The sequence below is a fragment of the Artibeus jamaicensis genome, unplaced genomic scaffold, assembly GCF_021234435.1.
Source record: "Artibeus jamaicensis isolate MK-2021 breed Jamaican fruit bat unplaced genomic scaffold, CSHL_Jam_final contig_548, whole genome shotgun sequence".
Lineage (NCBI taxonomy): Eukaryota > Metazoa > Chordata > Mammalia > Chiroptera > Phyllostomidae > Artibeus > Artibeus jamaicensis.
Genome location: NW_026521883.1, coordinates 21021680 through 21039411, shown reverse-complemented (window position 1 = coordinate 21039411; position 17732 = coordinate 21021680). Strand labels below are relative to the sequence as shown.

The 17732-nt window shown below is 36.7% G+C and overlaps 1 protein-coding gene across 6 annotated transcripts in view; it reads right to left on the bottom strand.

Moving 5' to 3' along the window:
* The window catches only part of GABPB1 (GA binding protein transcription factor subunit beta 1), a 58744-nt gene that overhangs the window by 30855 nt on the left and 10157 nt on the right, over nucleotides 1–17732 (bottom strand). Inside the window, exon 1 of one of the 6 annotated variants that reach the window (XM_037156446.2) lies at nucleotides 14098–15487. The exons of the other annotated variants lie outside the window; for them this stretch is intronic. Within the exon in view, the coding sequence (XP_037012341.1) occupies nucleotides 14098–14118 (21 nt within the window). The 5' untranslated portion in view covers nucleotides 14119–15487. Of the gene's footprint in view, nucleotides 1–14097; nucleotides 15488–17732 lie in introns of those variants that run through there. 6 annotated transcript variants of the gene reach the window in all.

Below are 17732 nucleotides of genomic sequence, written 5' to 3'. Positions count from 1 at the left end.
GCTTTCCTTCTATTTTTCCTGTACGTTAAAATTAAGATACAATAATTTTTGAAATTATGCTGATAGGTTATTAACTATGATTTTCACTTCCAGTTAGCAATAGGGGCAACATAAAATATTTATTATAAAAAAGCTGTAATGGATTTAATTATTTAGAAATAAAATTTAGAAATGAAAATTATTTAAAAATAAAAAACACTTGAGAGCAAGTAAGATCAAAATCAAAGGTGCTCTAGTGCTCTAATTTTCTTACCAAGATAATTAGTAAAATTTAAAATAATATTGAAGTGTAGCAACTCCACTTCTGTTTCTCACCTGAGAGGAACCACACACATCACAGAAGAAAAGCTGTTATCCTTAGAACTCAGCTGCATTAAGACAACAAAACTGACCAAGGGGACAAGCCAGAAAGAGCCCTCAATTCACTTGGTTTACTGTTTACACATTAAATCCTCATGGATAAAGTAGTATTAGATTTAAACAAAACATATAAAAACTTGGCAATAAACATTTTGGTATACCAAATAATCGAATAAAGAACATAATCCAATTCAGTGTATTGTAATGAAGGTTTAAAACACTTACTGAAAATATACTATGTATAATGGCACTGAATGTCATGTAGTTTTTTTCCTTTCATCTTGAGAAACCAACTGAAAAACCCACTGTAATAAATTCCATTTTTAATTCCTTTACTACTTCTAAAGTAACTTACCATAACTTCAATTAAAATGTATTTTAATAAGATCTATAGGGGAACTTCAAAATGTCTACCAAAAAAAAAAAAATCTGCATTTGCTTAAAATTACATGCTGAGAGAGCCATCTAGTGGTAACAGGAATTACAAATAACTAAATTTTTAAAGCTTAACACCTATTTTGCTTTTAATTTCTGTAATTCATAGCCTATAGATCTGTTGTGAACTTATACCATCTCCTGGATATGAAAACTCTCTATAAAATTATAAAGCACTAACTAGTTACATATGAATTGTTAGCACTATTAAAATGAATATGAATGAAAACACTTAGATCAATTACAAAATCCTTAATAATAAGCCTTATCTTATTAAAACTTTTGAATAAAGTATCACTCCTAGAGTACAATTATAAATCCAATAAAATTCTTCTACTATTTATCAAACAATTTAGCACTATGAGAGGAACCCCCAAAAAACAAACCCAGAATTTACTTATTAAAAATTGTGTATTTACTCTTACACTTTTAAACTTCAGTCATCTTCAAAGTACTTTCCCCGTGATACAATACACCTGTTGAGATGTTTTTCACACTGCTCAAAACAGTCTTTGAACTAACTCATCAACTGTGATGCCTTTGAGTCCTTCAGCCATTTTTGTTTCACCTCTTCCACACTGGCAAAATGTTCCCTTTGGAGACTTTTTCATCCCGGGAAATAAACAAACAAAAATGTCCTTTGGGAAGAGGGGAGAGATCTGGTGAACAGGGAGGGTAGGGCACATGGGTCATACTGTTTTTGATCAAAAACTGCTGAACACTCAGTATGGTGTGTGCAGGTGCCCTCATAAATTACCCATCAGGAAATGGGAAAACAGGATGAAACAATCTTAAAAAAAAAATCACTGAAATTGGTGAAGCCTCTCAGCACCAGCTGGTACACTGGTACAGATGAGTTCCTAGAACACTCGCCTAGTGGGGGAAGCCTGTACTACAAAGGGCTCACCATCCAGGAGATAACTCCGTTTTTTGGGGATGCCCCCTCATACGTATGAACCAAAATCCTTTAAGATATTCATAATCTTTGACCTAATAACTTCATTCATATAATCTATCACAAAGAAACTAGGAAACATAAATATTATAAAAGTAATGTAAGATCAGGAAGAACTGCAGTACCCTAGTGCAAACAATAAAAATAAAATAAAATACATCATAATGGGATATTGTAGTGTTTTTAAAACATATTTCTTACTTTTTATTATAAAAAACGTTGAGCAAATACAAGAACAGTCACAATAGTATAATAAACTGCCATAGAACCACCACCTAGCTTCAATATTATCAATTTATGGGCAACCCCATGTTCACATTTTATTTTGAAGCAGATATCGAACATATTTTATCTGTCTGTAATTTCAGTATTTATCTCTAGAAAATAAAGATACCGAACTGAATTCAAAGGTTTCAAAACTGAGATGTTCAAAATTGAACTGAGATGTCCAATACAGTAGCCACTAGCCATAAGAAGCAACTGATTATTGAAATGTAGCTAGTCCAAAATGAGGTATAAGTATAATGCATCAGATTTTAATAACTTAGTACCAAAAGGAATGTAAAATAGCTTTTATATTGATTACATGTTGAAATGATAATATTTTGGATATATGAGGTTAAATAAAACATTATAAAAATTAATTTTGCCTATTTCTTTCACACTTTTTTTTAATGTGTCCACTAGAAAACTTTAAAGTAAATATATGGCTTGGATTATATTTCTATTGGACAGAGCTGTTGTAGAAACATCTTGAAGGCACCAACTGTAGAACTGCTGAGTACAGCCAAGATTGCTACCATATAGAATCGAAGGGCAGACAAAGAACTTCCCAGACAAGGAAAAAATGAAGAAGTTCATCATCACCAAACCATTATTATATGAACTGTTACAGGGACTTATTTAAGAAAAAGAAGATCAAAACTATTAACAATAAAATGGCAATAAATACAACAATTAAATCTGAAAGACAAACTAAGCAAAGAAGAACAAAGACAGAATCATGGGGATAAGAAAAACATTTTGATGGTTTCTAGATAGGAGGGGGGTGGGGTGAATGGGTGAAGAGGTGAGGGGATCAAGAAGTACACATAGGTAGTTACACAATAGCAATGGGGATGTGAAGTACAGTATAGAAAATGGAGTAGCCGAAGAACCTATAGCGCAGGTAGCAAACACAAGGCCCGAGGGCCAAATCCGGTCCTCTGCCTTGTTTTATCTGGCCCCGCACCTTGTTTCTACCTGGTGGCAGCACCAAGTTCTCACTTAACTGTTAAGGAGTAGTTAAATTTATACAGTCCTAAAATTACATTTGGCCCTTTGAAGGCAACCGTGAGGCTGATGAGGCCCCTGATGAAAATGAGCGTGACACCCCTGACCTATAGCATGACACATGGACATGAACAACGCTGTGGGGATTGCCGGAGGGTGCTGAGAGGTGCTGTGTGGAGGGACAGAGGGGAAAAAATTGGGACAACTGTAATAACATAATCAATAAAATATAATAAAAACTATAGGAGATATGTATGGCCTTTGGCCTTGTAAGACTTCACAAATTCATTTGGGGATAAAGGCATCCACAGATTCTACTAAATTCTCATCTTCCCAATCCACTATCCCTTTACCCCATTTAACTACTGGTCTCTTTTAGATCGCATGTATTTATTCAAAAAAAGAGTGAGGCTTGAAGAGTAGAAGCAGCGGGTGAAAATAACGCTAGAACTCTACTGGAACCAGACCAGCAGATGGTTTCAAATTAATCAGAGAAGCATAATTTACCTGCTTACAATAAACTGAAGCCAAGAAACTGATGGATGTGAGAAGGGACAACAGTAAACCATCAATATCCTGCCCAACAGTATATTGGGTAAAAGTGCAGCAAGAATGCAGTAAAGAAAGAAGAATGGCCCTGGCTGGTGTAGCTCAGTGGATTGAGTGCGGGCCTGAGAACCAGACAATCGCGGTTTGATACCCAGTCAGGGCACATGCCTGGGTTGCAGACCAGTTCCCTGCAGGCCAGTTCCCAGCAGGGGACGCACAAAAGGCAACCATATATTGATTTAAAAAAAAAAGAAAGAAAGAAAGAAAAAAGAATGCATATACTTTGATCCATTCTTTCCAAGATTTCTTATATACATCCTTTCCTTCCACTACTTCTTCACCTCATACCTTAAACATTACAATGGCCTCTTAGTTGATCTAACTCTAGTTCTTCATCCTGCTGCGAGGCAATCCCCTTAAAATAAATTTTCATTCAATTCAAACATAAGTTAATCTCTACGTAATACCTAGCATCAAAGGATTCGCCATCTAATAGAAAAGACATACAGTGTGGGGGCAAAAGTAGGTTTACAGTTGTGAGTAGTGAGTTATTCCTTTTTAAATCCTCATCCAAGGATACGTTTATTGATTTTGGGAGGGACAGAGAGAAATATCTATGTGAGAGAAAAATATCACGGGTTGCCTCCTGTACACACCCCGACCAGAAACTGAACCTGCAACCCTTTGGTGCATGAGACGACACTGGAATGAACCTGGCCACCCAGCCAGGGCAAGAGTTTTTTCTTGTATTATTGTTTATTAATTATTGTATTATTTTCCTACTTTGCCCCACCTTGTACCTCTCATGACTCTCTTGTCTAAAATTCTTACCAGCACAACCATTTGAAGAACAACTTATCAGTATTTAGTAGAGTTAAAGATGCACCTGCACTATGACCCATGGATTCCAATGCTGGGAAGCTAGCCTACTTCCTTGTGTACTACTCTAAAGCTTGTACACAGGAGAGGAAACATGTATAAGAATGCTTGCAGAAACATTATTTGTAATAGGAAAAAAATTAACTACAATTTAAATAGTTACAATTTAAGCCCATCAACAGTGTTTGTTATTATACATCTGTCCAAATAAAGTATGTGTACACATGCATGTGTATACATGTAGGTATACACACACTCCAATATGCCCATCACCTACATTCTAAATTAAAAGTTGGCCATCTTGCTTCATCCCGCTCCTTTACAAAAAAAATGTACTTTAAATCTAATACATGGCATTTGGTTGTTATATCCCTAAATCAGTTTTATTCCGGAACAATTTCCTTCCCCCCATCTACCTCACCTCTTTAGTCTCCCATGATATTAAATGACCAGTTCATTGATATGTCATGTTCTGGATATTTTTGATTGTTTCATTTCTTTTTCATTCTTTCATCTCCCAAATTCTTATAAACTGAGAGTTAGTTTATAGTTGACTAAATTCAGATTTTAAATTCTGGACGAAAATATTTCATAGCTGCTGCTATATATTTGATATTGAGTCACATCAGAAAGCACATTTTATAGAGAAGCTGAAGTATATATATATATGTATATATATATATATATATATATGACCCGTGGACATGAACTAAAGGGGGGATGCTATTGGGAGGGGGGATGCAGGGTGGAGAGGAATAAAGGGAAGAAAAAATGGGACAACTGTAATAGCATAATCAATAAAATATACTTAAAAAAAGAAAATATTACAAACAAAAAAGAAAGTGCTTTTTAGTAATACTAAGATTAATAATGAGGTTGGTGATAGTCTGATCCTTCCACTGTAAAATTATATTGTTTTACTTTGAAACCAAGAAATACTCTGTGGAGTGTTACTCTGGCACCATGTGAATATCCAATTCCCAGTGAATCTTTTGCCTAACAGTTTTAACAACCATTAAAACTTAGTCCTGGCCCAAAGCAACTATTTTATAACAGGTTGTAACAAATTATGACTTTCTAATTCTATGATTCCTCCTATATTTATTATCTGGCATGCCTCATTAACTGTATACAGTTTCTACTAAAAAGGTACTTCAAATGCTTATTCACCAATTTTCGGAATAAAGAATAGGTATAACAGCCATCTCCATCTAAAAAAATATTTTTATTGTTGTACGTTGTTTCAATAAATTACTCTTATTATTTTCTTATGTTCAAACTGTCCCAATTTTGGCCAATCAGAGCCCCTTCAGGTTGGCTCTTCTCTGTCTTTGAAAGCTTTCCCACTTCTGGCACAAGGTGTTCTAGACTCACTATGTATTTTCCCTGCCCTAGTCCTGAAATCAGACATTGCTTGAGGAGCCCTGGATTCTGAGTACAAGTATTTGAAGAGCAACACTGGGGTAAGAGAAGTGTGCATATTTACCAAAGTGACACACTGGCTTCCAGGTCTTCAGTGAACAGAGCTATGAAAGAAATATAGATAGAACAGGATTCTATCTATTAGATAGAATAGATTAAGAAATACATTTTAAATTCTAAGTTGATACTGACATAATTCAAATTAATAATCAGGTTTTTTACTTAGCTTCTTTTATGTTATATCTCTACTGGCTTCTAATATATAAGCATAAAAACTTATTGGCTTTATTCTACAATATTTACCAACTGGTATCAAAATAAAAAATGCCAATATTATAACTAACAATTAAATGAATGAAGTGTAAGCATTCTTTTTATTCTTAGCATATACACCATTTACTGTTGAGCTCAAAAGTCACTTAAGACTGTGTTTTTCTCCATGTATTTAAATAACTTTAAGGTTCATTTGTTCAGGCTTGTTCTCAATTTTAGGAATTGCCTTTATTTCGAGTTGTTATTTTTAAATGTGTAACATATTTCCAATCCAATGCACCACTGGTGGGGAACACTATTAACGGGGAGGTCATGCATGTCTGGGGGCAGATGGTATATGGGAAATCTTTGTACTTTCCCCTCAATTTTCCTGTGAACTTAAACTACCATAAAAATATTGTCTTAAAATATCATTTTATGCCCTGGCTGGCGTAGCTCAGTGGATTGAGCGCGGGCCTGCGAACCAGAGTATCGCGGTTCGATTCCCAGTCAGGGCACATGCCTGGGTTGCAGGCCAGTTCCCGGCAGGGGACGCATGAGAGGCAACCACACATTGATGTCTCTCTCCCACTCTTTCTCCTTCCCTTCCCCTCTCTCGAAAAATAAATAAAGAAAATATTTTTTTAAAAAAAATCATTTTAGAGTTAACTGGGGAAATGTGTACACTGCCTTATCATGTAATGATATTAAGGAATTATGTTGATTTTCCAGATATAATAGTGGTATTACAGTTTGTTTATATATATTCAGAAATAAATACAATATATTTATACATTAAATAATGTAATGCTTGAAATTTTCAAATAATTTGGGGATATATATGAACTAGATTAGTCACGAGCTGATCATTTTTGAAACTGGTAATAAATACATTTACTCTTCTTTCCTTTTATATATTTAAAGATTTTTATACAAAGAGTTTTTAAAAATTTTATCCTCCTTCTAGATAATATAAGGACTTTAGACCCGAAAACCCCCACTTATCCCTTCTTTATTGCCTTTGAATCCATTAGATATTTTTACTGTTTTATGTAATCAACTTTCATTTTCCAAATATATGTCATTTTCTTTACCTTTCAGCCCTTCATACATTTTATTCCTCATGTGAATATTTATACTTAAATTAATTAGAAAATTCAGTTTCTCAGTCACACTAGCTATATTTCAAGTGCTCAATAGCCCTTGTTGCTTATGACTACAATACTGGACAGCACAGATAAATAATATTTCCATCAGCACAAAAATTTCTATTGAACAGTGCTGGTTTAAATGATCTTTAATAGGTGAGAGGTTGATAACATGTTTTTGTCTAAAATATTGTTATTTCATCATTATTCTTTAAAGGTATTTTCACTGAGTATAAAATTCTAGATTGGGAAGCTTTTTTCTTTTTCTTTTTCTTTTTCTTTTAATTTTACTCATTTTTAGAGGGAAGGGAAAGGAGGGAGAAAGAGGGAAAGAAACCCAATGTGTGAGAGAGACATCCATTGGTTGCCTCTTGAATGTCCCCAACCAGGAGGCCGGGCCTGCAACCCAAGCATGTTCCCTGACTGGGAATCAAACCAGCTACCTTTCAGTTCACTGGCGCTCAATCCACCGAGCCACACCAGCCAAGGGAGAAAGCTTCTTTCATTTCACATTGTAGATATCATTTCACTATCTTCCGACTTCCACTATTGCTGTTGAGAAGTCATCTGTTAATCTAATTCTTGTTCCTTTAATGCTTTTCTTTAGCAGCTTGTAAGGTTTTTCTCTGTCACTGGTTTTTTGAAATTTCATTGATATGCCTAGGTGTGGATTTATTTTTATGTTGATTAGGCTATGTTGGAAATCTTGAATCCTGGTTTGGTATCTTTCATTGGTCCTGGAAAATACCGGCCACCATCTCTTTTAGGTCCCTATTTTCTCCCTCCTCTTCTTCTGAAATTCTAATTAAGATCTTACTCCATGCTCCATCTCTCTGATTATTTTCTACAGTTTCATTCTTTCTGCTTCTTCTAAGCTACACCCCAGCAATTCTGTCTGGTCTATATTCCAAATCAATAATTTTTCTGATGTATCCAATCTGCTGCAAACTATATCATTAAGTCTTAATCCAGTCACTGTATTTTTTAAAAGATTTTATTTATTTATTTTTAGAGAGAAGGGAAGGAGGGAGAAAGAGAGGAAGAGAAACACTGATGTGCCAGAGATACACTGATCAGTTGCCTCTCAAATGGGGACCTGGCCCGCAACCCAGGCATGTGCCCTGACTGGGAATCTAACCGGCAACTTTTCAGTTCGCAGGCCATCACTCAATCCACTGAGCCACACCAGCCAGGAGCAGATATTGTATTTTTTATTTTTAGCAGTTACATTTGTTTTTTTCAAATCTAGAGTGCCACTCTTTTTTTGTAGTTTCCTATTTCCTGTCAAGTTTGTTATTTATTTCTGTAAATACAAAAGCATGGTTGTTTTATCATATACCTTCTAATTCTAGTATGTAATGCCTATGAAAATATTTTTCACTGTCTGTTGTTTCTGCTAGGTTTTGCCTATGTTTCCTTGTATGCTTGGTTGTTTCTGTGTGTGGTCAGTGTCCTTGAAAAATAATATTTGTGGTGATGCCTAAGATGAAGGAGCATTTTCCAAGGAACACTTGCATTTACTTCTGCCAAGCTCCTAAGGGACACTACCAGTCAGGGAACAATCCAAATGAAGTCATGGTTTAAGGTCCTCTAACCACGCTAGGCTATGGCCACAACTTTCTAGAGATTTTTTTTTTCTTTCTCCTTTTTTCTTTTACTCTGCTCAGTGCCAAGACAACTTGCCTTGAAGTCCCTTGATGTTTGGCTGGGAGGCAGGCAATGAAAGAGGAGCAGGGGTTAGTTCTGGTCCATCCTTACCTCTGGTATATACAGAGTCCAATCCTAGTAGGTACCTTGGGAAATATATCTTATAAGACTTTACATGTCTATATGTTGGGTAGGTTATGAGTCTTGATTTCTTTCTGCCTTACCCCACAAAACTGATGATCAGAAATCTAAATTTCTTGATGTCAGCAAATATATTCAGGGCCAAAGTGGCTTCAGTTCTCCAGGTATTCTGCTAACCTCTCTTGGTTTGGGCTTTCTTCCTTCCAGGATGTGATTTACCAGACTCCCCTATCTTCTTAGTTTTTCAAAGCTTGAAAGGTAATGTATCTTACCCAGCATTTTCAGTTGTTTTCAAAAAGAGCACTGGTCTAAAGAATCTAGCCCACTGTTACCCTGATGTAAGTAAGATACAGTTTGAAGTAGAGCTAACAAGACTTCCTGATGTTTTACATGCCAGTGTACAAGAAAAAGAGGAGTCAATGATGGCATCTAGGTTTTTTCCACAACTTGGTGAAAAGTAGGAATACTTGCTGAAATAAAGATAGCAAAGTAAAACAGGGTGGATCAGGTGTTAAGAATTTGGCCACTGACTGGCTAAGTTTGAGATGCTTTAGCTAGGTTATAAATTTCTTGTAGGTAGAGACAGGACTTTTTTTTAGTGTCATTTGCACCCATAAGTTCTTTAAAACAGTGCTGCACCTACAGTTGGCATTCAAGTAACCAAGTATTTCTCTCCCTCAGCACTGAAATATTTTGGACCTGATAGTTCCTTGTTGTGGGAGACTGTCCTCTGCACTGTAAGATATTTAGCAGCAGAGGGTATTTAGCAGCATCCCTGGTAGCTCTACCCTTTAGATGTCAGTAACACCATCCTCTCCCCCATTTTATAATATCAAAAAAATGCCTCTAGATATTGCTGAATGTCTGCTGGGGGGGCAAAACCACCACTAACTGAGAACCATTAGTTCAATGCTGCCTGAATTAAAGTTCACTCCTATCCACTATGCTATTACCACCCTTCTACTCAACTGGACACATTAAAGATCTATAAGAGGTAAAAGTCCACGCAAGCCCAAACTGCAGCCCAAACCAATTCAGCATTTCTCAAGCTGTGTTTCCCAAAGCTCCAGAAGAAGGCAGCACTGAGAAAAGCAGTGGGTGAAGAGGTGAGCACAGGTTGGAGGTGACACAACAGTTTCACCCTCACTGACACAGGATTACCTCCAACCATTACAGGATTCTATATATAACATTATTTGTAATGTTTAAAGCATTAAAAAAACTTTTTCCAGTAAGACATCTTCTCTTCAGATATGAAATGGTTAAAAACTGAAATCTCAAGCAAGAATCACTTAATTGCTGTTCCATACCCAAGTGTTTATTAATATAAACTCAGAAGAAACTACTGAATTCATTTGCAAGTCCTGACATGCATGTGCTTTACCTGTTTTCCTTTTACTTTTTTGATTCTAACCAAATATAATCAGGTAAAAGTCATTTGAAATAAATCAAGACCTCAAAAATCAGATTCTGTAATATAACTCATTGAAATAAATTTTAAACCCCAAATTATATTGCAAGAGCTTCTTTTAGGTAGCACCCACAATACTGTGACTCTTTTCCTCCATTAGGGTAAATCTCTCTTACATGCAGTTACCCCCAAATGCACTGTAAAAAATTCTCTTCTCCTCTACTGTAAACTTCCCCTACATCAGTTGTAATATTGTTTTAAAAATTACAATTAAATCTTGTCTACCCTAAAAATCACTTCCTCATTCAAAGCTATTCTTATTTCTTCATATTTTAGGTAACAAAAGGTGTAATTGAATTGAAACTATGCTGATTATCAAGTTCCTACATTCCACATAAGCTATGTACTTATCATTTATAGTCTCAGTTTCTCTATCTACATTCAATCCGTGCATACCAATGTTCCTATTTCACTATAAAATGATGACATCATTACAAAACTGTTCTCTATGAAACCTAGAATATAAATGTCTATAATCTAAGGGTAAAAATATTTTTTATGACTACTTAATATGACTGATGACTACTTAATATTCACATGTAAGATAAGGTCAAGTTCCGTATCTAAACCACATAAAATATATACACATACACTAAACTAAAAAGGAGTAAGAAGTTTTCAATTTGCATGTTCAGAATTTCCACGCACGTGCCAAATCCTAACCTTCCTCCTGAGCTCCCTGGCAATGCTACCACCCTCTGTACCTCACAAATCAGAAATCTAAGAGCTATCCTCGGCTTCTTCTCCCTCACGTCTGTACATACAGTTTGTTGGTCATCAAGTCCTTTACAGTCCACTTCACATCTCTTTTTCTCTTAACTTCTTTTTTGGATAGACAATTCAAGTACTTGCATATAGCTCCAAAATCCAAACGATGTACACACTGAAAAGTCCTAATGAAAATATTTATACTACTTCCCACCCTCCTTCTAGCCACAATAAGTAACCACCTTCACAAGCTTCACAGGCATCCTTCCAGTATTTCCATACTTACCAAAAGACGGCATTACTACTTAACACATCCTGGAGATCCTTTTTCCTATTAGTTCATAGAGAGCTTCCTCATTTTTTTGCACAGCTGTTCAGTATGCTGTTGTGTGCGTAAGCCTTATTTTATTAGAGATGGACACCACTGCTACTATAAGCAACAATGCAATTAATAACTTTATAAATGTATCATTTCATTTCACATAACTGTAAGATATCCCCTGAAGTGGAATTATTGGAACAAATACAAATGTAATTTTGACAGATATTGCCAAACTGCCCTCATGTCATTTTTTAAATTAGTCCGTGCTTTCCTCTCCATTCTCTTTGCCAGTGTATTCTCTAGCCTGTATTAATGAAGTACCCCTAAGTGATCTCCCATCTTTCTTTAACTACTGTCCATTTGACTGCCAAACTGATTATTATTTTCAATTAAGTTGTAAATATACACTATAATCTTCTAATTTTAGAAGGTTCAAAACTACTGAAAAGGCTTAAGTTTCCTCTGATTATCCCTCCTTATCTCTACATCCAAAACCCAAACCTGTATCCACTACCCATGAGTTAACCCCTATTATCAGTTTAGTATTTATCTTACCAGACTATATTCCTTGCCACTGCATGAATATAACACAATATTGATTTGGATTTTTCCTTATTTATAAAAATGCTATCATACTGCATATACTGCTCTACAATTTATCATGCAATAGGTTAGGTAACTTATTCATTTTTTAAATTGTTACATGTTCTTCCATAGGATGAATATACCAATTTTCTTGCTCATTTTCCTACGTATGACCAGTTTTGCTTATTTTCCCTTTTTTGCTATTGTAAATAATGCTGCAATAAACATACCTATACTCGCCTCCTTATGCACACATAGAATTGTTTCTCTAGTATAGAAAGTGAGATTTGTTAGGAACAGCATTTTAAATTAATAGATACTACCACTAACTACTCACACCAATTTATACCCCCAAACTGGCTATATAATTTATACTCCCAACAAGTTTATAGTATTTATTATTACTTTTCAACCTAGCCAATCTCCACATTACCGAGCTTTTTAAAGTTCTGCCTGTGATGGGTAAAAAAAAAATATCATTCTATGTTAATATCTCTCAAATTACTTATGAGATTGCATACCTTATCAAATGTTTGTTGGCCTCTTACATTCACTTTTCTGAAACTGCCACCTCATGTTTTTAAATTATTTTTCTATGTCACTTTCTCTGTAGGAGTGCATTGTGTATATTTCTGGTTTATTATATATGTTGTAAAAATTCCTCAGTCTGTTTAAAATTTCTATATTTTAAACATAGTCAAAGTCTTAAACTATGGTCAAATTTATCAAAATAGCTTTCTAAAACACATATGATCATATGTTCCAATCATCTATAGAAAACAATAAGATTTAACCATGTGTATATTTAACTTGAAGTGAAAAATAATTAAGGAGTTGGCCACCTACCATTCTACTTCATAAACATAAGTAAGTCCCAGAATTAGCCTGAAATGTGAATCTCCCATTTCTTAAGTAGGTCTCAGTTTTCAAATGTTTCTTTAGAGTGAATTTCACATTATAATGGGTGAAAGTTTAATGTTTAAAAAACATTTTGGGGTGGTACAACTTTGCCCATAAATGTAGGCCAACTTCTTTCAGAGCACAATTGAGAAAATAGTGCTATGTTTCCCCACTAGAGGAAAAACTAGCTATAATGGACTTACTGAGGGATGATATCTTTATTTTCCATGTGGCAATTTCCTACAAATAATTTTGACTATAGATAATTTTCACCTAATCGCAAAATCCTTGAGTAAGTGATGACTCCATTGCATTTCAGACCATCCAGGATCTGGCCCATGCCATACTGCAACCTAATGAACTCACCACTTTCCCCTTGGATTCTCATACTATTCCTTTATATGTTATTGTGCCTGAGAAGTCTTTTCCTTATCCCAATTTACCTGACAAAATATTCATATACTTCCTCCAAACCCAGTTCAGACATTACCCCCTGAACAAGCTCCCCAGGACCTTCTCAGCAAAAAGAATTAATCATTTCTCTACTCTCCCACTGTGCTCTGAGCATACTTCCATTAATATACAAATCCCACCACATTATGAACAACTTGTTTACAAGCTCCCCTCTACCATACGCTTCAAGAAGTCGGGCAGGGTTTATCTTAGTTATAAGGATATTTCAGTATCTAGCAGTCTACTCAACAGCTATTTGCTAAATTAAACAAGTCCTCTCTATTCAGCACTATAGCAAGCACTGAAAACCTATACACAAATAAAATTGAAATTGTACACAAGTGCATACACAGCAATGTGTATCTACACTATGTAAAATACATTTCTTATTGCAGATCACAGTAAAAAAATAACTTGAAAGCTACTTCCATAGTTGCTATGAGTGCAGAAAAGCTTTAAATTACCCAATAAAAATGATGTAATTAAGGAAGACTTCTTCAATGAAAGTCTTAACCATTGGAAGTGTGCACTGCCTCTCTAATCTCATCCATCACTCCCCATTATTTTTCTGCTCTAGCCAAGCCAAACCTGTTCCCACCTTAGGGTCTTGGATGGACATGTTTCCTTTCCCTAGAAAGCTCTTCACTTAGATAAATGCATCCTTTACTCCTTCATTCCAGACACCCAAACACAGAAGCTTTCCCCATTACCTAATATAGCAACCACCTCCCCACTTCTATGCCCTTATTCAGTTTTATTCCTTTTCATCACACTCATTACCACCTGACATTTGTTTACAGTGCCTCTCCCCCATCTAACCCCCCATGTCGGCTCCAAGAAAACAGAGACTTTGTCTTCTGTTTTGTTCATTACTAAAACACCAGAGATTAGAACAGCGCCTGGCACAGGGCAAACATTTCTGAACAGGCTTTGACACACAAGGAAAAGGAAAAGGAAAAGGAAGAACACATGGAACTGTGCCTGAACATGGTATATTACAGAGGAAATACTAGCTTGATAATAATGTTAAAAAGTAAAAAAATAAGGTTGAAGAATATAATAAGAAAAGGTTTGAAAACCAGAAAGTAGAGTTTGGACTTTATCCTGCAGACCATTGGGAGTCATTCAACATGTTGAGCAAATGGTAATCCATTCAAACATTTATTCAGCACAAGTTCAGTTCACTTTGCTTGGCACAATACTGAGTGCAAAGGTCAATACCACATGTTTTCTCTTCAGACAGCTTAGGTTTAGTAACAGTGGGTTCAAAAAAGTTTTAGAAAAATTATTCTGGCAGACATATGCAGGATGGATTTGGAAGAAGGAGACTCAAGTTAGAAAGGTCAAATACCGGGCAATGCAGGATCCCAGGACAAACTGAAATCTGGTAAAGAATAACCGAAAAAACTATGCTGACTGCTGGATATAAGAAATAAAGGAGAAACATGCATCACAGAAAACTTTAAGATTTAAGAGTGATGATGATAAAACAAAGAAAATGGATCAGATTGGAAGTTGGGTGATAACAAATCTAAAAGTGATGGAAATTCCTTTAGCCTCCTATTGGACATATGCAGTAAACCACTGAGATACAAACCTGGAGAGGACACACTTAGGAGGCATCAGCATACCAACCATCCATCTGATAGAAGACAAAGAGGAGAGGAGAGGACCAACTACTGAAGGGAATAACGACAGTGGTAGGAGGATTATGAAATAAAGAAAGAAACAGAAAGTAGTAGTCAGAAAGGGAAAACCGGGATGGCACACAAACATGAAGGACAAGTAACGAAAGAATGTTAAGAAGCCTAGGTGAAAATCAATATATTGATTCATGCACTGCATAATGATGTTTCAATAGACAACAGCCTGCATTCACAATAGAAGTCATGTAAGATTATAATGGAGCTGAAAAATCCCTATCACCTAGTGTTGGTATAGCAGTACTAATGTCATGAGTGTGTGAGGATGCTGATGTAAACAAAACTACAGTGCTACCAGTCATATAAAATGTAGCACATACAATTATGTGTAGTGCATAATACTTGATAGTGATAACTGTGTTACTGGTTTATGTATTTACTGTAACATATTTTTTATTATTATGTTAGAAGGTACTCTTTCTATTTATTTAAAAAAAAAAGTGTGCGGAGCTTGCACTTTCCCTTTCTACCAAAGATTGTGCCTCCCTGGCTGAGCTGAAACACACAAGATGTCTCACCAAAGCAGACCAGCGCAGTGCACAGCAGACTGACCTGGAGCACAGCAGAAATGTCTAGCCTGAGGGAGCCTGGCCCCAGGGCTGTTCTACAGCCATGCTGCTTTCACAGCTGTGCTGTTTTGCAATTGAGCCGTTCTGCATCCAATAAAGCATCCTTCATCATCACATACACACAAAGTTTGCTGTAGAACAGAAAGCTGTATTATGCAGGCAGCAGCCATATACATCTCATGTTTACTATGTCTCTTGATTGCATCATTTCTTCTTCTTGATTTAATCTCATGTTGTTTTGTACAGAGACGAGTACAGGCTTGTAGCCTAGGAGCAATAGGCTGTACCATATAGTGTAGGTATGTAGTAGGCTAGACCACCTAGGTTTGTGTAAGTGCTCCACATGATGTTTGCACAACAATAAAATCACCTAACAAACTTATCCCCTCCATTAAGTGGCATATGCCTGGCTGAGTAAAATCAGGATGAAGGCAATATCACTGGCAAGAAGGATGTTTCTTAAAGTGATAGTCTGAATATGACATTACATAAGTGCAACAAGTTAGGGAAGAACTCATAAAAAAAAGCTGAGGGCAACAATTTTAACTAATATCTTTAAAATTTTTTTGGAAGAGAAACAAGGGAGTAAGCTGGAAAGAACAGTAGTGACAGTTAATCAAAGTTCATTTTTTTCCTCCCAATAAACAAGTCTGTATATATGAAGGTACATTGTCCCCTCTGCCCAAAAAACGGATTTCTCTTCTGGAGGGTGGGCCCCTTGTAGTACAGGCTTCCCCTGCTAGGTGAGTGTTCTAAGAACCCATCTGTATCAGTGCACCAGTTGGCATTGTGAGAGGCTGCCTTCACCTTCAGTGAATTTTTTTTGAAGACTGTTTCAACACATTTTCCCATTTCATGGTGGGTGATTTACAAGTACACCTGCCCACAACGAGCTGAGTGTTCAGCTTTTTTTGACCAAAAACTGCATGACACCCATGCTCCACCACTGATTCTTTCTTGTTTTCCTGGATAAAAGAAGTCCTCGAAGGGAAACATTTTGCCTATGTGGAAGAGATAAAGCAAAAAACAGAAGCACTAGCAGGCATCAAAATTGAAGATGGCAATGTAGGCAGCCATGGATCACCTCTTCACAAAACCACATCAAAGTACAGATCATCCATTACCCAGAACCATCAGAAATTGAATTGAATGGAAGTCTGACAACTACAGAATTCAAGAAACCACATCCATCCAGACTGGTGCCATATACGAGACTCCACCAACCTAGTTAACACTGTTGAACCTGCCTTGGAGATGCCCAGAGACTCTGCCCCACCCAACTTATAGGCCCACCCAAGCTGCTTTTCCATATGAATGGCTGGTCTTGGTTCCTGCTGCACAATTTCCTAAATCCTCTCAAACAGGCAATAACTGACTTCATGGAGCCCAGGCCAACACTAGCAGCAGCCAACCTAGATCCACAGCTTGGCTCTGCCTGGGAATCTCCAAGGCAAGCACAAGTAGCAGCCATCTCAGATCACTTTATAGCTCAGTCAAAGGAGCCCAGGCAACACAGGTGGGGGCTGATCTTGTCCTGCACCACCAAGGAAAACTCTGGGCCAGTGCACCCAGTGGACAACTACAGACCACACCAGAGCACCACCACCCTGCCCCTGCACAGCTGATCCTCCACAGAGGTTGGTGATCAATGGTCACAGCCAGTCTTTGGACCTGACTGACCTGAGTAAAACCCTCCCACTGACCTGCCCATAGCAACCAAGGCTCAACTACAAGAGGGTGTACTCAGCCCACAAGAAGGGCACACCCTGAGCACCTAGCCTGGGTGATAGGGGAGGCTGTGCCACTGGACCTTACACATTAGTATCTACATTAGACCACACTACCAAGACACAGAGTCAAAGCAGCTCTACGCAATATATAGAAACAAACACAGGAAGGCTGCCAAAATGAAGAGGTAGAGAAACATGGCCCAAATGAAAGAACAGATCAAAACTCCAGAA